General features: G+C 40.7%; 1 protein-coding gene across 1 annotated transcript in view; it reads left to right on the top strand.

Moving 5' to 3' along the window:
• Positions 1-23559, top strand: part of LOC128666891 (cytochrome P450 2C8) — a 135523-nt gene that overhangs the window by 80527 nt on the left and 31437 nt on the right. Inside the window, exon 4 of the mRNA XM_053721701.1 lies at positions 9954-10103. Within this exon, the coding sequence (XP_053577676.1) occupies positions 9954-10103 (150 nt within the window). The remainder of the gene's footprint in view (positions 1-9953; positions 10104-23559) is intronic.

Raw genomic sequence — 23559 nt, 5'->3', positions numbered from 1 at the left:
TATATATATATTTATATACGGGATGATATTTATCTTTATTTAAGATACTGTGGAGCAGGGCCATCTTTAATATTGACTGGACCCTGGGCAAACATTTTCTGCCCCCCCCCCCCATGCAATTTTGTTCTCTACCCCAACATCCCAAAAAACAACTGAATCAATTTATTTTATAATTGTTTTTAAATTATTAGCCCAGCAGTGGATCACCCACTGCTGGGCTAATCATTTTTAAAAAAATGAAATAAATTGCAATATGTGAAACTGGACCTAAGCAGTACTAATAATTAAATAAATATATACATTCCTCCACTGTGAATTAATTTAATATGCTTTTGAATGTGATTTTGGTGTGAGGTTAGCTGGTTAAAGAGATTTAGGGCAGCCAACAGGAGCAAAGCAAGGTAAAGACTGAGGAGGAAGCATGGAGGTGCAGACAAATATAAGTTTACTGACTGGAACAGCAAAATTAGTATGGGAAGCTGTGAAATCTGAGAAAGAGAGAAAAAAACTATAAAAATAAACCTTACCTTAATGTGTGAAGCATCAGCATGACACTATACATCAGCCACAGCAGCACATGTCACTTCTTTGCTAGGTACAAGTTCCCTCTCATCCTGTACTAGACAATGCTGCATGGGGGAGGGGCATGTGTGCACTCACTTATTCTTCCCACTGACACCTTTCTACAAAGCACTGTCTCCCTAACAAACTTCAGTTAGTTGATCTTAGGGCCACAGCAGAAAGAGCAGGGCTAAGGGGGCCAGCAGACTGGATGCTGTCTGGATGCTGTCTGCCAAAGGCTGCATGGATACAGTGTGATACGAGTCACACAACCTCAAGACTGAAGAGAGCAGTGTGTGCAGCTGCACAGATGCTCAAATCCTCACCTGCCTGCCACTCCAGCTTTCTGCTGCATGCACATACAGTCAGCCCTACCCAGAAACAATCCCCACCACTAGAGTAGTTACCTGGTAACTGTGGTAACCCCAGCAGGACCTTTTATGGTGCAGTGGGATTGGCTGGATGTCGAGTTAGGGCTTAGCATTTAGTGCTGCACATGGCACTAGCTTGGCATGTCACATGACAACAGCACGGTCTGGCACAGTTTCTCACAAATAAATATAAGCAGAGAACTTTTGACTGACAGTATTAGCACTGACTGTGTGTGTGTCCCATGACAGCAGTCTGGCATGAAAAAACAAAACAAAAAAAAATATTTTTTTTAGGACTCTTGGGCCCCTCAACAAAGACAGGGCCCTGGGCAGCTGCCCCTTTTGCCCTGTGTTAAAGACAGCCCTGCTGTGGAGGGAGCTGTGTGTGTGGGAGGCAGAGGAAACCTCTTTATTTGCCAGTTAGCAACTGCCTAAATATTGGCCGGCTCCGGCCTCTGCTTCCCACATCCCACTTGGTGTCCAAGGTATTGGACCTCCGACACCCCTACCTTGCACTTGTCTGGATTCAGGGTCAGACCCGCAGCCCTTATGCGGTCCAATACGATACCTAGGTGGACCAAGTGTTCCTCCCAGGTATCGCTGTAGATCGCAATGTCATCCAAGTATGCACAGACATACTCCTGGAGGCCATCGAGGAGTTGATCTACCATCCTCTGAAATGTCGCAGCAGCATTCTTCATACCAAATGGCATGACCTTAAACTGGTACAGGCCGAATGGGGTGAAGAATGTAGACTTCGGAATAGATTCCGGGTCCAGAGAAATCTGCCAGTAACCCTTGCAAAGATCTAACGTTGTCAAGAAGTTACCCCCGGGTGAAGCGGTCTAATAGTTCATCCACCCGGGGCATAGGATAGGTGCTGTCATGGTCCGGTCATTAAGCCTACAGTAGTGTATGCAGAAGCGGGTCGTGTCATCCCGCTTAAGCACAAGCACTACCGGGGATGCCCATGACTATTGGACGGCTCGACAACCCCCGTATCAAGCATCTCCCTAATCTTGCTGCACATGCCTTTCCTAACTAAATCGAAGACCAGGTACACTGGCTGCCGTAAGGGCATCTGTCCCAGGCTCTCCACCTGGTGCACCGCTACAATTGTGTACCCAGGGTTCGTGGAGAACATATATTGGTTCTCTAGCACCTGCCTGACTTGCTCCCACTGCATTGCCCCTATTTGCTCGTCTATTTTTATATCCCCTACACCTGCCAGTGTCCCATTAAACCTCTTGCACAACCCGTTAGTCTGGGGATGGTATGGGGAGCTCTGTAGGGGTTTTATCCCGCAAAGCCTCCATAGTTGCTAGGTGAGATCAGCAGTAAACTGAGTCCCTTGGTCTGAGATAATCTCCTGGGGGAAACCCAATCCGGCAAACATCCAGAGCAGAGCATTGGCTATAGTCTCTGCCTGGATATTGGCTAGGGGGATTGCCTCCGGGTAATGGGTAGCATAATCCACTACTGTCAGTATATATCTCTTTCCCGTGTGACTGGGTTGGGGTAATGGTCCAACTATGTCAACAGCTATCCTGCTGAACAGTTCATTAATGATAGGGAGAGGATGCAGGGAAGCTTTGAAATGGTCACCTTTTTTTCCCACTCTCTGACAAGTGTCACAAGTGCGGCAGTACTGCCTAACGTCCCCCGTAATCCCTGGCCAGAAGAAAGTCTGAGTGAGTCGGTGTTGGGCCCGGGTAATCCAATATTTTTGCTGTACCACCGACTGGCTCTTGGGTGCCCACCTCCTCCCATCACCCTCGGTAGCCTGGTAAAGCAGTCCTCAGTCCCATTCAAATTGGTCACCACCTAACCCACCGAGTAGTTCCCTGCCCATTCTCGGTAGGGGGCCAAAGTATGGTCAACTAAGGTTTCCTGGGCAAAGTCAGAGGGGGAAGCCCAGGAAACAGGGGAATCTGTACGGAAAACAGTTGAGTCAGAGCGGCTTACCTGGGTCCCATCCTCGAGCATTTCAGCGGGGAGCCTGGCTTGTCGTCGGGTGGTAACAGGGTAAACATCCGTGGTGGCCTCCATAAGGAAGGAAGAGGCGAAATGACCCAGGTCATTTCCTAGGAGGACTTTGACTGGCAAATGGCCCATGACACCCACCTCCACAGCACGGAAACCGGCACCCCAATCCAAGTGGACCTGTGTTGTGGGGATTCAGAGCACCTTACCACCAGCAACACGAACTACAACTGATTTCCCTGTCTGTTCCGGATTTGTGACCTGAATTTGTGACTGGACAAGGGTAATGGTGGCTCTGCTGTCTCATAACCCTTGGGCCTGATGGCCATGAATCCACACTGGCTGGCGATGATGAAGACGATTGTCGCCAGCTGCCGCTTGTACCAGGTCTACCTCATGTAAGACCCCAAACTCCTCCTTGATAAAAGAGGCTGGATTAGCAGAGCTTACTGACTCCAAGCAATGGGCTTTGGCTCGGGTAACTCCAGCGGGTGCTCGGGTACAGTTGGTAAGAGGAGGATTCTGTGGGCAATTGGACTGTTCATGGCCCACCTGATCACACTCGTAGCACTGATTTCCCATCTTCCGGGTTGGAATGGGGCCAGAAGAGAGGGGTTCAGCTGGTGGAGCTGAAGAGTACCAGCTGGCTGCTGTAAGATGAGGCGCTGCAGGGGGGAGGGACCACTGGTCGAGGTTCGGGACAAAGCGTGCATCTAGGAATTGGTTCGCCAGAACTGCTGCTTGATCCACAGTGAGGGGTTTCTGATCCTGGGCACATTCTCTTACATCCAGCGGGGAGTGGTCGTAGAAGTGCTTGAGAAGGATGAGCTGTGATGCTCGCGCCAGGGTGGTCACTTGGCACCCCGAGAACTGGTAGTTCAGGAAGTGGTTTAACTTGTGGGTCCACTCGGTAAAGGGTTGTCCCTCTCTCCTTCTCAGGCTCCGGAACTTGAGACGATGAGCCTCCGGATTGATGGCATACCTGGCCAAGATGCGCTCCGCATATCAAGACAGCTTTCCGATCAGGAGGGTAACCCAGTCTGCCACGTCAATGCCCTGCAGCTCACACTGGGTCTCAAATACCTGGAGGTACAGATCAATTTCTTCTTCTCCGTCTTTAAAGGCACAGAAGGCTATATTGGGTAACTTCTTTTGGGGTGAAGTGGACCTCAGATCGGCAGGTGCAGCTCCCCCCACAGCCTTCTAGACCTCCAGCATCTTGAGAAGAGCATCTTGGTGTCGGCAATAATCTGGGTTATTACCTCCTGTGGTGGGGTGGTCCTATGCAGGGCCAGCCGCCACTGTATCTACCGCTGGACTTCAGACATATTGGTCCCCCTGGTTGATGGTTCGCTAGCCTGATCACTGCCTTGGCTACTGCCTGGCTCACTGGTATGATCACTGGCTTGGTTGACCTCCACCATCTCTGCAATGATAGATGCTTTTGGCTTGTTGCTGGCCACTTGTCCATGAGCTTCCAGCAAGTCCTTCAGGGTACTCCTTTTAAGCCCGGAGTATCAATGCTCCATCTGAAGGGGTCCGGTTTGAATGTTCCAGATAGAAGAAAACATACCACCACTGCTAACCAAATGTGATGGACTCCGGACACCCCGACTGGGTATCTCCACCAAAAGAGACCTTCTCCAACCCTGGAACCTGTAGCTGTAGAGCTGGAAGTTATTTTAACAAGTAGCCCACCCTAATAACCAGACAAGGCCAGTATTAAGGTGAAACAAGAATTCCTTTATTCACACAATACTCACAGTATTTATACACAATTGAGATCCCCACAATAGATAGGTCATTTTTTGGGGGTGATTCCAAGGGAGCGGCGGCTATTCCAGGGTGTCTTTGGAGAGCTCCTGGTCCCCAGATGTCACAGTCCAAAAAGCGAGATGATACATTACTGGGGGCCAGAGCAGCAGCCTGGTAAAAGTACTCCGGAACAGTCCGATGTAAGGGGTGTCAAAAACTCCAAGTTCCTGGGGGGCGGAGCCGACCGCCGAGGCAACAAGGTGTGCTACTACAGAGCTCCTGAAGACAGAGATCTAAAATAATAATTTATGGCGTGCTAAGTGCCTAAATAGTGTGTGCCTTGTTCTGGACATAATATCAGGACATTGTCTTTCCACCTAAGTCCAAGATAAAACTGCCGACATAGAAATCTACCAGCCAGCTGAAACTGCGGCAGAGACTGCCAGATACCCGTTGAAAGGATTAGCCTACTTTCTGGCACCCCACATAGCTGAGTATCAGTTCCCTTGTTTCACCCTCAAAATGGAGGAGTTTCCAGCATGCCTTATCTCTCTATTGGAGGACATAAGCCGCAAAGCCGACAGACACTTCCACGGCCTACAAACTACCCTTATTGAGCTACGCAATCAAGATGGCGTCTCTCCTCTAACTTTCTATAACATCACTGAGGAAAAGTTCACAGAAGACTCCTTACCGACTCAGCCTCTACATCAATGCACACAGGAGGGACAATCCGGTCGAGTCTCAGCCAGCATTTCACAAAAGTCGGAAAATTGCGACTTAATCCAGCCACATTCTGGCGCTCCACTCCACACCACGGCGGTTGTGTCAGGCTCCATGGGATCTGCCCTATCTATTACCGGGTACCACTCCCGGACCCTCTCTCCTCTCTACCTACGCTCCCAGGCAGCTCTGACGACCACCGCACCCAAGATCCTGAGAGATGCGGTTGCACACTGTGGACAATTGGTAATGATGATCCGCATCTTAGCTAAAGTCTTCACAGCTTGGGGGAGAAGGGCCCGGACTGCAGATCTGCCCTGTTCCCACGAGAGCAAAGCTCTTCATTACCCCCTCTCGCAGATGATCCACTTCACCAGCGGAGTTCACCCAGTGACTAGCCGAGATCCCCAAGCCAAAGTTAAAATTGGAGTAGGCTAGAAGGGAAATTTCCACCCCACAAGGGCCTCTCCTCTGACTCCCAGTGATTCAAGTTTTTGTGCATGTCTTAGTTTGGCCCCTACAATTGAGTTCATTACTGATATCCCATCTTATTTGTTTGTTGGTATATATGATGTATCTCTAATTAGAATTCATGACATCTTAGCTGGGGTTTAGACAGGTTGATTTTAGTTTCTCAGTTTTCCTTTTAAAATCTTAGCTATTGGGATTGAATGTTTTATGTGGTTGTTACCATTATTTATAAGTATTATATACCTTGTTGTCCCTAGAAGGTGACGTTTGGGTAAGATTATATTTATATTATGTTTCTTTACATATGCTTGGTTCCAAACACCCACGTGCCCACAAATCTGCTACATTACTCCAAACTTATTCTAACTTTAAACCTCCCCAGACCGGTACTAATAGTGGCGATGCACCATCCCATAAATATGATACTGTTTAGATTACCTTCCTTGCTTAGCACATTCTGAGACAGCCCCAACACTAGAGTATTGGCATAGATGTACAATTATTTTATAAACCATAGTCAGCCATATACCCCCATGTCAGTCTAGAGATAGTTTCATATGGCCATAGTGTTCAATGTCATACTTTTCCTTCACCCTAAACCAGGTTATCAGAATAATTTGTCCTCTTCAAATGTATTAGCTAATATTTTGTACCATTAAACAGCAGTGATGTAGGCAGTGATTCCCACATCTCATAGGGTGTCACAGAGCCCTATTCACTGGTAGGCAGCCTACAGTAACATTCCAAACATAAGAATCTGAATTGATGCACACAGTAGCGCTAGCGTCTGCAATATCCAGTGAGACTCCTGTTCAAGCTTTCACCTCCTCCAGATGAGGGACACTCATATAGACAGCTCGTATAAGTTCGATAACCTATATCACCTAGTTTTACTACTGCAGTTAAAATGACTTGTTTGGTGAGATAATGCTGTACATAACTACACCTCACATTACCCTCTAGACACTTATAATAATTGGGCGAATATGTTTGTGTCTTGTATTCTTTTTTCTCTAGATGATTAACTATCATAACACTTGTGAATCACACTGCGCTAACTTGTTCATGTGGTATATAACCTCCTCTAGATTTTTCGCTCTTAGGGTGCATGTATATTACACTTTCCTAAAATGTATGTGTTTTGTATCATCTCCACTAGATAATTAGCTCTTATGACACATGTATATTACATTACACTAGTTTGCCTGTGTTTTATATTACTGCCTCTAGATATTTTGCTCTCAAGGTACATATATTCTACATAACACTAGTAGGTCTGTGTCTTATATTATCTCCTCCAGATCTTTAGCTCTCATGGCACAGGACCACTACATTACACTAGTATGCTCCTACTACCTCATCTAGATATTCAGCTCTCATGGTATATGTGTCTTACCTTGCAATGGTTTGCATCGCTTGCGGGATACCTCCCATGGATCCCTATTTTAGTCATCGCTCTCTATATATCTACGACATACATAGTCCTATAAATAAACTCACCCTCCTGCCCTAATACAGTCGGCTCTGTCCTCCTCGCTTTTCCCTCCCCCCCTTTCCCCTCCATAATTCGAGTGGCTCTTGCCCACTGCAACACCTCTTCCTTCCTGTTCTCTTGGACCTACTTGTGGTCATTCTAAATGCTAACTCCCCACATCAAGTTAGAAACTTCCACTTTTTTCATACTATAGGTGTGGAGATCAGATTTCAACTATTAAAACATAAAATGAAGTTTCATCTTAGTTTGCCCAAACTTATATTTGACACCCCTTTAGACATAACATGGTTTTCTAATGATTAAGGCTGAACTTTTAAAATTACTAATGTGTTGATCATCTCTGTAAGTTCTAAAACTCTTGACTTAATTAGATGCCTGGAACTGCTACCCCTTCACTAATCACAAATATATTATATGTGTCATAATATTGTGGGTTATACTCAGCTACTAACCTTATGGATGGACAAATGTCGTATTTTGTATTTCATTGCTTGTTGAAACTTCAATAAAAATTTCAAATATAAAAAAAAACAAAAAACTCCAAGTTCCTGAGGGAGCTCCCTCTTAGTGTTTACCCTACCCCATGTCCATCAACTGTATGTTAAGTCCTCAAAAGAGCTGAGCTCTGGGGCAAGGGGCTTTTGGAGCGACCCAGGTTAAAATCCAGGGCGAATCTCTGATGAACCCAGCCAGCAACTTAGTTCCATAAGATTCTGTCTGGGAACCGGCCAGGCAGAAAGGAGGTAAAGCGGGGTAGCGATCAGCTCTTGCAGGGCAAAGTTCAACTACTGCAAAAAACAAGGGGAACTGGTGGAAAACATATTAATCCAACTGGTGAAGGGATCATCCTTGCAGCCTGGTATCCATAACCGTCACGACCCCTAATGGCAGAGCGTAGGGGAAAGGGAAGGACCGGTGGCACAGCCTGCCCAGAGTTAGACCACCAGATCAACCCTCTAGGCTGGTATAGGCCGCTGGTCCTTTACAGCATATGCCTAGGGCAGCAGTATATATTACATGTTTCATTAAATTTAAAAATGTAATAAAGAAAAAAAAAAATTAAATACAAATAAAATTATTAATTTAATTTGTTAATTAATTCAGTGTATCTTTGTTTATGTTTCTCTCTAGAGGCAATCACAGGTAAGGAGCACTGACATTTATACATAAATGCTATAGTGTAAGGTCGGGTTACCACAGCAATGAGTGATTTTCAAGAAATCCAACGTTGGATGGAAACGTTAACACAACATTAACTTACTCATACACGAAACAAGCACCTACACGCAATGCGTAAAATATTTAAATGGAAACCTGGTACTAAAATGTAGCCGTAAAACTACTTTTAGCTGTTGGACGGGTCGGTAGCTTATGGCTCCATTTTCATCGACTCAATGAAAACGAGCCCAACATTTTGTTTTATGCTTAAAGAGACATGAAATCCATTTGCAATTTTAAACAACTTTCCAATTGACTTTTTTTTTAAATTTCAAATGTGCTTAGCCAAGAAGCAGCTACCAATGTGTTCAGCTAGCTCCCAGAACTGTATTGCTGCTGTTTCAACAAAGAATATCAAAAAGATTAAGCAAAATTGATAAAAGAGCATACATTTTTGAACAACTTGTACTTCTATCTGAACCATGAAAGAAACATTTTGGGTTTCGTTTTTCTATTAAAGGGGACAGTGTACTCCAGAATTTCTATTGTTTAAAAAGATAGATAATCCCTTTATTACCCATTCCCCAGTTTTGCATAACCAATATACATTTTACCTCTGTAATTACCTTGTATCTAAGTCTCTGCAGATTGTCCCCTTATCTCAGTTCTTTTTTGACAGACTTGCATTTTAGCCAATCAGTGCTGACTTTTAGTTAACTACACGAGTGTGAGCACAATGTTATCTATATGACACACATGAACTAACACCCTCTAGCTGTGAAAAACGGTCAGATTCAGATAAGAGGAGGCCTTCAAGGGCTTAGAAATTAGAATATGTAAAGCTTTCAACTAAGAATACCAAGAGAACAAAGCAAAATTGATGATAAAAATAAATTAGAACGTTGTTTAAAATTACCTATCTGATCCATGAAAGTTTATTTTTGACTAGACTATTTGAATATTATTTTGGGGTGGAGCGTGAGAAGACGTTCCATCACAGGTAATACTTAGCGGACTTAGGGGTATATTTAACAAGCTGCGGAAGCAGATGTTTCTGCGCGAGCCTTCAGGCTCGCTGGAAACGTAAGTTAAGAAGCAAAGGTCGTAAGACTACTGCTCCTTAACTCATCTGCCACCTCTGAGGTAGCGGACAGCAATCATCCCGATCGTATACGATCGGGATGATTGACACCCCCTTCTAGCGGCCGATTGGCTGCGAATGTGCAGGGGTCGGCATTGGACAAGCATTTCACTATAAATGATTGTGCAATGTTAAATGCCGACAGCGTATGCTGTCGTTATTTAGTGATGTCAGGCGGACATGTTCGCCACAGCGAATCATTTCCGTCCGACGAGATAAATCAGCCCCTTAGTATCAAACTATGATTATCGGCAAGTTTCGATGTTTGATTTTCTTTTCTTTTTTTCCTCTGCAGGAATCATTCTCAGTAATGGCGAAAGATGGAAACAGCTCAGGCGATTTTCTCTCACCACAATGAGAAATTTTGGGATGGGAAAGAGAAGCATAGAGGAGAGAATCCAAGAGGAAGCGCGTTGTCTTGCAAATGAATTTAGGAAGCAAAAAGGTTTGTGTACAAAAAAAGAAGAAAAAAAACTTTAAAGGGACAGTCTAGTCCGAATTAAACGTTCATGATTTAGATGGGTATTCTTAGTTGAAAGCTAAACCTAGGTAGGCTCTCTTTTTATTTTCACCTCTTCTCCTTCACTTGCTTTTTATTTTCTTTTACTAAGGTTGCATACTCACCGCCACCATCCCACTTAAAGGGACAGTCTACACCAGGATTTTTATTGTTTTGAAAGATAGATAATCCCTTTATTACCCACTCCCTAGTTTTGCATAACCAACACAGTTATATAAATACACTTTTTACCTCTGTGATTATCTTGTATCTAAGCCTCTGCAAACTGCCCCCTTATTTCAGTTCTTTTGACAGACTTGCATTTTAGCCAATCAGTGCTGGCTCATAGGAACTCCACGTGCGTGAGCACAGTGTTATCTATATGACACACATGAACTAACACCCTCTAGTGGTGAAAAACTGTCAAAATGCCCTGAGAGAGGAGGCGGCCTTCAAGGGCTTAGAAACTAGCATATGAACCTCCTAGGTTTAGCTTTCAACTAAGAATACCAAGAGAACAAAGCAAAATTGGTGATAAAAGTAAATTGGAAAATGGTTTAAAATTACATGCCCTATCTGAATCATGAATGCTTATTTTGGACTAGACTGTCCCTTTAATTAACATCCAGTTTATACTATATATGGAAAAAAATATTTCACCAAAACACTAGCAATGCCAGTTAAAAACAGAGATAGAAAAAAGCCAGGACTAGCTTTGAATCTAGTCTGAACTTAAAATGGATGTAGGTAATGTTAACATAAGTAATTCTGAGATTTCTGACATCTCAAAACAAGTATTTTACTCTCTTGTTCCCTCAATTTGATCATAGAATAGAATATCAGACTTGGAAGACTCTGGCCTCTATTTATCAAAGGTCTTGCGGACCTGATCCGACAGTGCGGATCAGGTCCGCAAGACCTCGCTAAATGCGGAGAGCAATATGCTCTCCGCATTTAACATTGCACCAGCAGCTCACAAAAGCTGCTGGTGCAACGCCGCCCCCTGCAGACTCGCGGCCAATGGGCCGCCAGCAGGGGGTGTCAATCAACCCGATCGTACTCGATCGAGTTGATTTCCGACAATGTCTGTCCGCCTGCTCAGAGCAGGCGGACAGGGTTATGGAGCAGCGGTCTTTAGACTGCTGCTTCATAACTTGTGTTTCTGGCGAGTCTGAAGACTCGCCAGAAACACGGCCCTTCAAGCTCCGTACGGAGCTTGATAAATATGGGCCTCTGCCTTAAAGGAACATGAAACCCAACATTTTTATTTCAGGATTTAGATAAAGCATACATTTGTAAACATTTTTCTAATTTGCTTCTATTAACACATTTGATTTATTCTCTTGGTATCCTTTCTTGAAGGAGCAGCAATGCACTACTGGGAACTAGGTGAACACATTAGTAAGCCAATCACAAGAGGCACAGTGACATATATGCAGACACCAATTAGCAGCTAGCTCCCAGCTCCTGAGCCTATCTAGATATACTTTTCAACAAAAGATACCAAGAGAATGAAGCATAGTAGATAAACAAAGTCAATGTTTGTTTTTTTTATTAAATGTATGCTTTTTCTAAATCCTGAAATATTTTTTGGGGGTTTCATGTCCCTTTAAGGTACAAACAAACTTTACAAGATCATAGTAGTAAAATAGTTGAAATGAGTAATAAATTAGAAGACTTAGAAGATAGGCTACGTAGAAATAACCTTATAGTGGTTGGTCTTCCAGAGAGCCCATGATTTCAAGATGTAATGTATTTTGCTTTTATTCAACTCCCACAATTGTTGGGTATAAACTTACAGGAACATACAATTACTGTAGAAAGGGCCGACAGAATTGGTCTGTCAAAAAAATGGATCTCAAAAAACATCAAGTCTCTGAATTTTCAGGATTAATTACATTTTTTAATGTTTCTATTATATAGTTTGTGTTTGTTATTGTTAATCATTTTCTTGTTGAAGGTTTACCTATGCAATACGGTGTGGTGGAGGCAGGCCCCTTCTTTGAAAGGTGATTGGTTGGCGGCTGAGGCGGCCGTTCCCTACTGTGGAGGCTGGTCCCCTTCTAGGGGTGTAATTGGTCTTTGTCCGCAGCGGGGAGGTCAAATTGTGCCTTAAAAAGCTGACACGGACCAGCTTCCACTACACTGTACACTATAACGGCGTGAAACGTGTCAGATGATGTAGGTCATGTTCCCTAGTGTTCCTACACTCCTCTGTCCAAGTCCTCTGAACTATGTAAGTTTTAAAGTGTTGGAATAAATTGTTGGAATTTTTATTTTTTGACGGTGTGCTTTCTGATATTGTTGCCTTGTATATTCTGGGATTCTGCATAAATTTGTGGATTTTCTGACTTTCCTCATATTTTATACGAGCTGCGGCTGGCGTATATCTATGGCTGGTGAAACAACAGCCACTTTATCCCAAACCAAGCAGACCAATCCAATGTTTGTTCTATAGCAGCCTCAATCTCGCATCTGTGTCTAAATATTTTAAAAGCCTACAGAAAAGTACCGCACCTGGAAGTTGATCACAATAAAATAATGATATTCCAAGATTTCTCGGCACAAACATCTGCTAAGAGAAAAGAAATAGCCCCCTTCGGCATTAAATTAATTAACATGGGACTTTCTGCTAGACTGATCTATCCTGCCAAAATAAAAGTATACTTGGGAAATGAAATAGTTTATTTGGGTACTCCTAAAGAAGCCGCAGAATTTCTAGAAACAAATAAAGTCAGGTTATAATTTATGACGGTCAATTGGGCCTATATGGTTTACTTTCTTTTGTTTAAGAGATGATAAAATGTTTAACAAAAGCTGCTTTATGCCTAGGTTTCCTTGGCATGTACCGCCTTAAGAATAGATTGAATCTTTTTTCGTTTATACTTTTTAAGGGCTTTTGGGGGTTGTCCCTTTCAAAGGGTGTTTTTTTCCCATCTCCCTTTCCCCCTGCCTCCCCACAAGCTCCCTTATCCCTTTCTATACAAGTAGTTGAGGTAAGATACATTCACTAAAGGGACATAATACTCATATGCTAAATCACTTGAAACTGATGCAGTATAACTGTAAAAAACTGACCGGAAAATATCACCTGAGCATCTCTATGTAAAAAAGGAAGATATTTTACCTCACAATTTCCTCAGCTCAGCAGAGTAAGTTCTGTGTAAAAAGTTATACTCAGCTGCTGCCCAGCTGCAGGTAAAAAAAAATAAAAAATGAAGAAATGAACAGCAGCCAATCAGCATCAGCAGTGCTGAGGTCATGAACTCTTTTACTGTAATCTCATGAGATTTCACTTAACTCTCATGAGATTTCATAGCAAACTTCCTTTAAACTGAATAGGGAAATAAGATGAAAGTGCACGTAAGCTCGCTCCTTCTGCTGTCCCGGGACAGACATACTATTATGCTGCTTAGAAGTCCTTTACAATGGGATGTGGCTACTGAGAAACTTTTGAGGTAAAATATCTTTCTTTTTTACATAGAGATATTCAGGTGATATTTTCTAGTTAGCTTTTTACAGCTATGCTGCATCACTTTCAAGTGTTTAAACATTTGGGTATTATGGCCCTTTAAAATAACCTCCTGGAATATAGATGGCATTACTAGTTCAAAAAAAAGGAAGCAATTTATCCACCACCTTAACGGGACAGTTCACCCAAAAAGTTTCTCCCCTTTAAATTATTCCCAATGATCCTTTTTACCTGCTAGAGTGTATTAAATTGGTGACAAGTAGCTCCTTTACTCCTATTTCAGCATTTGAAATAGCTGATTTAGTCTGTGGTATAGCCACCTATACTGAAAGTTTTGATACTAGAGTCTCAGCTATTGATAAGCCTAAGTAAATACAGCCAGCAGAAGAAGTTACACTCTCAGTGGGGTGCATTATAGTTAAGTAATAAAATGATAATTTTCCATTGTTCTCTCTATGTATTGAGTTTTGGTGTTCTAGACAAATATAAGATAAGGAAGCAAGTGTGTGTACACAAAGGGATAACATAATGAGATATGATATTACCTTAACGTTCAACCCATTGTAATAGGCTGTGGTTTTATAGCACAAAACCAGCTACTTCATATACACAAATAAACCTGAAAATGCAATTTCTCAAATATTTTATACTCTGCAACTGGTATAACAAGTCATTTAAAATACGTTATTAGAAAGACAATTTTAAAGTGTACTATCCCTTTAAGAAACACACAACAGATATAGCCCTAATTCAAGAAACTCACCTTTTAGAAATAGAAAACAAAAAATTGAAAATGGGTGGGTGATGCGATTGCCTCCCCCTTCGCCTCCAGAAAGCGAGGAGCTGCAATCCTATTGAACCCGAAATCAAGAATATAAAATTATCTATCAAGAGATAGACCCTAATGAAAGATTTATAATTTTGAAGTTAATAATTAGGAATTACCGGTTAACCCTTTGTAATGTATATGGTCCCAATAATCCTGATGAGAAATGCTGGGTTTCTTTAAAGAACAGACTGTATGCGTTTGCAGATTCTAACCTAATTGTTGCAGGAGATTTTAATATGGTCTTTAATAACCTTGACAGAATACAAGCCCCAGAGTAATCTAAGGTAAAAGTCATTAAAGGGACAGTATACACTAATTTTCATATAACGGCATGTAATAGACATTACTATAAAGAATAAGCTGCACAGATACTGATCTAAAAATCCAGTATAAAACCTTTTAAAAACTTAATTAGAAGCTCTCAGTTTAGCTCTGTCGAAAAGGTAGCTGGAAAGCCCACTGCAAGTGGGAAATAAGACACCCCCCTCCCCCTTCATTTGCATATGAAAAGATCCTTTACACAAACAGGAGCAAGCTGGAGTAGGTATCTGACGGTATTCTCATAAAACTTTGGGGCTTGGTTAGGAGTCTGAAAATCAGAGCAATGTTATTTAAAAATAAACAAAACTATACATTTAAAAAAAACAAAAAAACTTTATGGGCCATATAAATAGATAATCTACAAAACATTTATGTAAAGAAAAAATGAGTGTATAATGTCCCTTTAAAAGAACCGTAAAACCACTGAGAAATTTTTGTAGCGCTCTAAAAATTAAAGATATCTGGAGGACACATAACACCAACAGCTGGATGACCTGTGAATCTAAACAATATTTTTGCGTACTGATTTCTTTCTTGTCACAGATAAAATCTTTATTATTAATCCTGTAGCTCAGATTGGGATTTTACAATATCTTCAGACCCCTCCTGGGGTAAATCCTCCTCGAAACCCTCTAGAAACTACATATTCCCACGTTTTCTATTTTATAATGTTAAATTCAAAAACTGAAATGGCACGAGTATGTAGAATTCAATCGATTAAATCTTCACAAAAGTGAGATTATTTTGGGAAGCTGCAAAACCTGTCCTTAGGGGGGAGATTAGATCATATCGACAAAAATGAAAAAAGGCCACTATATTAGAGAGCTTGAAATTTTCGAATTATCTAAAAATTCAGTACAATACCTAAATTAGCTCCCCCAGTCAAGTAAACTGTAATAATTATTCTAAAGCTAAAATAGAGTGGGAGATTGTTAATGCACAATCAAATGCAATTCGAGAACTCAGATACAAAGCAAAGTTTTACAGATATGGCGACAAAATCGGTAAATATTTAGGTAGATGCGTGAAAAGTAAACAAAAACAGAACAATGTCACAAGGGACAGGGTTAGAATAACTAAATCTGGTGAAATCAGAGAGGAATTTTTCCAAATTTTTCAAAAGACTTTACTCTCCATCTGAGATTAATAGTGATAATAAAGACAAAGTTTGGCAAAATTTGTTACTTTCTTTTGATATCTCATGAGAATTTGGAAAATTTGAATGCACCTATTACAGTAAAGGACATTCATAAAGCAATAGATAGATTAATATTAAATAAAGCGGCAGGTCCTGATTTCTTGCCTGGTGAATTCTATAAGCTTTTAAAAATAGAAATTACACCCTTTCTACTTAGGTTATTTAATGATTATTTCTCTGAAAGTAAAAATCCCTCCTCTTATTTCTCCAGATCTACGATTACTTTGAGTAAGAAATGCAGAATCTCTGGACTTTTATTGTCCGATCTCACTTCTGAATACGGATAAGCTCCTAACGGATATTCTAGCACAAAGACTTAAAGGTAGCCTTAACTCACTCATACATCTGGATCAGGTCGGCCTCATGGTCAATAGAAACCCTTCCTGTCATATTTGCAAAATTTTCCTATTGTTAGATTTCTACTGGAACCTGAACAAGGGGAAGAATCCCAAAATTCCACATTATCTAGCTATCTTTTCAATTGACGCCCAGAAGGCATTTGATCCAATCACATGAGACCACTTATTCTCTACAATGACTCTCTTTGAGTTTAGGAATTTAATTTTTAAACTGTATCAAATCAATATATTCTAAAGCATCTTCTTCACTTTTAGTAAATGGCTCCTTAACTAATAGTTTTGTAATGGCTAGGGGTACCCGACAGGGGTGTCCTATTTCCCCTTTGTTGTTAAATTTAGCCATTGAACCTCTTGCATTTTACCTTGGGAGGGAGCTTCAAGGCATACCACTAGGGAGTAAGAAACTTAAACTTCTATTATATGTGGACAAACTATTGTTATTTATCCAAGATGCCAAAAAAGAAATCCCAGCTATACATAACACTGTCCAAGATTTTGTTTTTTTTTGCTGGGTACCAAGTTAACGCCTCAAAATCAGAGATTCTTAGGATTAACAAATCTAGGCTTGATAATTTTGAGATCCCTTTAAAAGAAGTCTGAGATAATATTACGTATTTAGGAATCAATATTATCACCAATCCGTCATTTTGGTACACATTAAACTATAGCCCCTTATTTGTAAAGATCAAACAGGATATGATTAACTGGTCACAACTCCCCTTCTCATTGATGGCAAAAATTAACCTAATTAAAATAATACTACCAAAACTAATTTACCTGATGCAGAATTTACCTATTTTACTTTTTAAAAAAGACAATCTATTACACAGTCTATTTAAATCAATTTTATGGGGTAGGGTTCTTATTAGATTAGCCCTCAAAAGACTAACCCAGTTAAGACACTTTGGGGGCCTAGCACTCCCAGCCCCTCATATCTATAATATTGTAGGTTTAGATAAAGTTGCACTAGATTAGTCGACTATATTGCTTTCTTAGAGGCGGAAAGAAAGTTAGTACATCCGTTTTACCTTTTACGGATGTACTACAGATGGGAATTGCCCTTTCTAAAGCAGGCAATCATTCTGTTTTTGGTAGAAAATGATACTCTCCAATCTTGGAGAAAAAAATATCCAAACCCTCTGTACCACTTGGTATCAAGATTTAGAGATATTAGATACAGATTTTTTTAAACATAGTATCCAAAGAGTAGAGAGGTCCACGCTCTCTGCGTCTTGGCGAGAATCCCACCTTAAACTAATTAAATTGGGTTACATTACCCCCTACAAAATAAATAAATGGTATCCAAATAGCCAAAACAATTGCCCACATTGTAATTCTCCTGAAGCCAACCTGGTTCATATGTTCTGGAGCTGTCCTAAAATTAAAAAATTCTGTCATCGTACCAAATTCTGGTTAACCCTTTCACTACCGGGACTTCCAGACAAAAATGTGCCCAAAATACCAGAGCATTTTTAGCATTTTTGCTATCACTCCGTTTAAACAGAAATAGAGCCTTATTTTTGTTTTATTTACCTATCAAATCTATATATATATATTTTAAGTAGACAACCCAAGGTATTGATCTAGGCCCATTTTGGTATATTTCACACCACCATTTCACCACCAAATGCCATCAAATAAAAAATGTCGTACTTTTTTCAAAAACTTTGGGTTTCTCACAGAAATTATTTACATACTCCTTGTGCATTAATGGCACAAATGTTTGTAAAAGTTTCTCTGGGATCCCCTTTGTTCAGAAATAGCAGACATATATGGCTTTGCCATTGCTTTTTGGTAATTAGAAGACCACACTAATTTCCTGATGCAAAGCTTCTGTTAAATCCCCCACTAGAATATTTAGAAGCACTTAAAGTGAAGTACTACAAATTTAAAAAAAATAAATTAAACCAATTCAAGAAATACCTCACTTTAAAGGGACAGTATACACCAATTTTCATATAACTGCATGTAACAGACACTACAAAATATGCACGCGAGAACTCTTAGAAAACAAAAATGCGGGGCGTATGTTAGTGATTGTAAAGTTTTATGATTCAAAGCCCAGTATTTAAAAATACTCTTAAAAAAATGGGCACTTTAAGTCATTAAACTTTACAATTACACTTCTTTTTAAAAATACTTATATTTTTGTTACTGTAAACACACCGACGATCCTCCGCCTGCATATCCTTCAGTATTGAGCAGATCAATGACAAATCCGGCTTCCTCCAATCGTTGTGTGCCCCATTTAGCGTCCAGCTCGTGAGGCACACAATGATTGGGGGAAACCGGATCAACATCGATATGCTAAATACTGAAGGAGATGCAGGTAGTGGATCAGCGGTAAGTTTACCGTAACAAAAAGGTAAGTATTTTTTTTAAAAAGCAGAGTAATTGTAAAGTTTAATGACTTAAAGTGCCCATGTTTTTAACAGTATTTTTAACCCCTTAATGACACATCGTACAGGGTACGTCACACACAAACTGGTCTTTAAAGACCAACAACGTACCCTGTACGACGTTAGGGATTTAAAGCGGCTGCTTTCAAGATATTGCCGTGATGCCTCCATATTAGGGCACTTTTTTGGCACACCGATCCAGAGAGGGCCACTCTGCTTTGGCCAGCGATGGTGCCGATCGTTGGTGGGTGGGAGCAGCTGCAGGGAGGCGGGTGGACGGCCCATCACTGGTAAACTTCCGGCCAGCAGTTGTGCACAATGTCGGGTGCTATCTGGCAGTGGCCAAATTGGAAGTGGTGGGAGAGGGTGGTGGATGGCAGAGGAGGGGGGGAAACAACTTTTAAAAAGGGATTTGGGAGGGGGTATGGAGGGGGGCAGCTACACTACAGATAAAGTGGGGTTTATTTTAAAAAAAAAGCCACATTTGAGTACCCAAAATGGTGGCAAATAGTTAGTGGGAGGAGGGTTAGATAGCTCTTTGGGGGATCAGGGAGGTTGGGGGCTAAGGGGGAACCTAAGGGGGAAACCCCTCCCAAACAGCTCTCTCCCTCCCCCACATCACAATTGTCCCCGTCATCACAAAAATAATATATTCTGCTGTGTAGGAACACAGCAGAATATTTTTATTTTTTTTTAAATTAAAAAAAGCCTTTTATTTTAATACTGGCATTCTTTCTGCCCCAGTACTTAAGATGGTGGGGACAATTGTAGGGTGTGGGAGGGAAGAGAGCTGTTTTGGGAGGGATCAGGGTGTGGGATGTGTCAGGCAGGAGGCTGATCTCTACACTAAAGCTAAAATTAACCCTTCAAGCTCCTTACAAGGTACTTAATTAACCCCGTCACTGCTGGGCATAATACAAATGTGGTGCGCAGCATTTAGCGGCCTTCTACTTACCAAAAAGCAAAGCTAAAGCCATATATGTCTGCTATTTCTGAACAAAGGGGATCCCAGAGAAGCATTTACAACCGTTTGTGCAATAATTGCATAAGCTGTTTGCAAATCATTTCAGTGAGAAACCCAAAGTTAGTGAAAAAGTGATAGATTTTTTTTTATTTGATCGAATTTGGCTGTAAAATGGTGGCATGAAATATATTAAAATGGGCCTAAATCAATACTTTGGGTTGTCTACTACACTACACTAAAGCTAAAATTAACCCTAGAAGCTCCCTACAAGCTACATAATTAACCCCTTCACTGCTGGGCCTACTACAAGTGTGTTGCGCAGCGGAATTTAGCAGCCTTCTAATTACCAAAAAGTAATGCCACAGCCATAAATGTCTGCTATTTCTGAACAAAGGGGATCCCAGAGAAGCATTTACAACCATTTGTGCCATAATTGTACAAGTTTTTTGTAAATAATTTCAGTGAGAAACCTAAAGTTTTTTAAAACGTTTTTTTTATTTCGCATTTGGCGGTGAAATGGTGGCATGAAATATACCAAAATGGGCCTAGATTAATACTTTGGGTTGTCTACTAAAAAAATATATATATACATGTCAAGGGATATTCAGGGATTCCTGAAAGATATCAGTGTTCCAATGTAACTATCGCTAATTTTGAAAAAAATGTTTTGGAAATAGCGAAGTGCTACTTGTACTTATTGCCCTATAAAAGCAAAGAACATGTAAACATTGGGTATTTCTAAACTCAGGACAAAATTTAGAAACTATTTAGCTTGGGTGTTTTTTGGTGAATGTAGATGTGTAACAGATTTTGGGGGTCAAAGTTAGAAAAAGTTTTTCTTTTTTCATTTTATCATCGTATATTATAAAAAAAAATATACACCTAGATTACGAGTCTTGCGTTAGCGTTAAAAAGCAGCACTAAGAGGTCCTAACGCTGCTTTTTAACACCCGCTGGTATTACGAGTCTTGCAGGTACAGGTGTACCGCTCACTTTTTTGGCCAGACTCGGAAATACCACAAATCCACTTACGTCAAAACTATATTTTCAATGGGACTTGCATAGCGCCGGTATTACAAGTCTGACCAAAAGTGAGCGGTACACCCTCTCCTGTCAAGCCTGGTACCGCATTTTAAAGTCAGTAGTTAAGAGTTTTACACTACAACGCCGTAGCATAAAACTCTTAACTAAAGTGCTAAAAAGTACATTAACACCCATAAACAACCTATTAACCCCTAAACCGAGCCCCCCCACATCGCAAACACTAAAATAAATATTTTAACCCCTAATCTGCCGAACCGGAAATCGCAGCCACTATAATAAATATATTAACCCCTAAACCGCCACACTCCCGCATTGCACACACTAGTTAAATATTATTAACCCATAATCTGCCGTCCCTAGCATCGCCGCCACCTACCTACATTTATTAATCCCTAATCTGCCGCCCCCAACGTCGCCGCCACTATATTAAATGTATTAACCCCTAAACCTAAGACTAACCCTAACACCCCCTAACTTAAATATAATTACATTAAATCTAAATAAAATTACTACAATTCACTAAATAATTCATATTTAAAACTAAATACTTACCTATAAAATAAACCCTAAGATAGCTACAATATAACTAATAGTTACATTGTAGCTATCTTAGGGTTTATTTTTATTTTACAGGCAACTTTGTATTTATTTTAACCTGGTACAATAGTTATTAAATAGTTATTAACTATTTACTAACTACCTAGTTAAAATAAAGACAAATTTACCTGTAAAATAAAACCTAACCTAAGTTACAATTACACCTAACACTACACTATAATTAAATAAATTAACTAAATTAAATACAATTAATTACAATTAAATAAAATTATCTAAATTACGAAAAAAAAAACCCACTAAATTACAGAAAATAATAAAATAATTACAAGATTTTTATACTAATTACACCTACTCTAATCCCCCTAACAAAATAAAAAAGCCCCCCAAAATAAAAAAAGCCCTACCCTACACTAAATTACAAATAGCCCTTAAAAGGACCTTTTGCGGGGCATTGCCCCAAAGTAATACGCTCTTTTACATGTAAAAAAAAAGTACAAATACCACCCCCAACATTAAAACCCACCACCCACACAACCAACCCTACTCTAAAACCCAACCAAACCCCCCTTAAAAAAACCTAACACTAACCCCTTGAAGATCACCCTACCGTGAGACGTCTTCACCCAACCGGGCAAAAGTTGTCCTCCAGACGGGCAGAAGTCTTCATCCAAGCTGGGCAGAAGAGGTCCTCCAGACAGACAGAAGTCTTCATCCATACGGCACCTTCTATCTTCATCCATCCGGCGCGGAGCGGGTCCATCTTCAAGACATCCGACGCGGAGCATCCTCTTCATCCGGAGTCTTTTTACTAAATGATGGTACCTTTAAGTGACGTCATCCAAGATGGCGTCCCTTCAATTCCGATTGGCTGATAGAATTCTATCAGCCAATCGGAATTAAGGTAGAAAAAATCCTATTGGATGATGCAATCAGCCAATAGGATTGAAGTTCAATCCTATTGGCTGATCCAATCAGTCAATAGGATTGAGCTGGCATTCTATTGGCTGTTCCAATCAGCCAATAGAATGCCAGTTCAATACTATTGGCTGATTGCATCAGCCAATAGGATTTTTTCTACCTTAATTCCAATTGGCTGATAGAATTCTATCAGCCAATCGGAATTGTAGGGACGCCATCTTGGATGACATCACTTAAAGGTACCGTCATTTAGTAAAAAGACTCCGGATGAAGAGGATGCTCCGCGTCGGATGTCTTAAAGATGGACCCGCTCCGCACCAGATGGATGAAGAAAGAAGATGCCGTCTTCAAGGGGTTAGTGTTAGGTTTTATTAAGGGGGGATTGGGTGGGTTTTAGAGTATGGTTGGTTGTGTGGGTTTTAATGTTGGGGGGGTATTTGTACTTTTTTTTTTACAGGTAAAAGAGCTGAATACTTTGGGGCAATGCCCCGCAAAAGGCCCTTTTAAGGGTTATTTGTAATTAAGTGTAGGGTAGGGCTTTTTTATTTTGGGGGGCTTTTTTATTTTGTTAGGGGGATTAGATTAGGTGTAATTAGTTTAAAAATCTTGTAATTATTTTATTTTTTTCTATAATCTAGTGGTTTTTTTTTTTCGTAATTTAGATAATTTTATTTAATTGTAATTAATTGTATTTAGTTTAGGGAATTTATTTAATTATAGTGTAGTGTTAGGTGTAATTTTAACTTAGGTTAGGTTTTATTATACAGGTAAATTTGTCTTTATTTTAACTAGGTAGTTATTAAATAGTTAATAACTATTTAATAACTGTTGTACCTAGTTAAAATAAATACAAAGTTGCCTGTAAAATAAAAATAAACCCTTACGCCTAGATTTGGAGTTTTGCGTTAGAAGGGGTGCTTTTTTTCCCCCGCACCTTTTAAATACAGCTGGTATTTAGAGTTCACAAAAGGGCTGCGTTAGGCTCCAAAAAGGGAGCGTAGAGCATAATTTACCGACACTGCAACTCTAAATACCAGCGGTGCTTACGGACGCGGCCAGCTTCAAAAACGTGCTCGTGCACGATTCCCCCATAGGAAACAATGGGGCATTTTGAGCTGAAAAAAAACCTAACACCTGCAAAAAAGCAGCGTTCAGCTCCTAACGCGGCCCCATTGTTTCCTATGGGGAAACACTTCCTAAGTCTGCACCTAACACCCTAACATGTACCCCGAGTCTAAACACCCCTAGCCTTACACTTATTAACCCCTAATCTGCCGCCCCCACTATTGCTGACACCTGCATTACACTTTTAACCCCTAATCTGCCGCTCCGTACACCGC

The sequence above is a fragment of the Bombina bombina genome, chromosome 7, assembly GCF_027579735.1.
Source record: "Bombina bombina isolate aBomBom1 chromosome 7, aBomBom1.pri, whole genome shotgun sequence".
NCBI lineage: Eukaryota > Metazoa > Chordata > Amphibia > Anura > Bombinatoridae > Bombina > Bombina bombina.
This window is presented reverse-complemented; position numbering and strand designations above follow the sequence as displayed.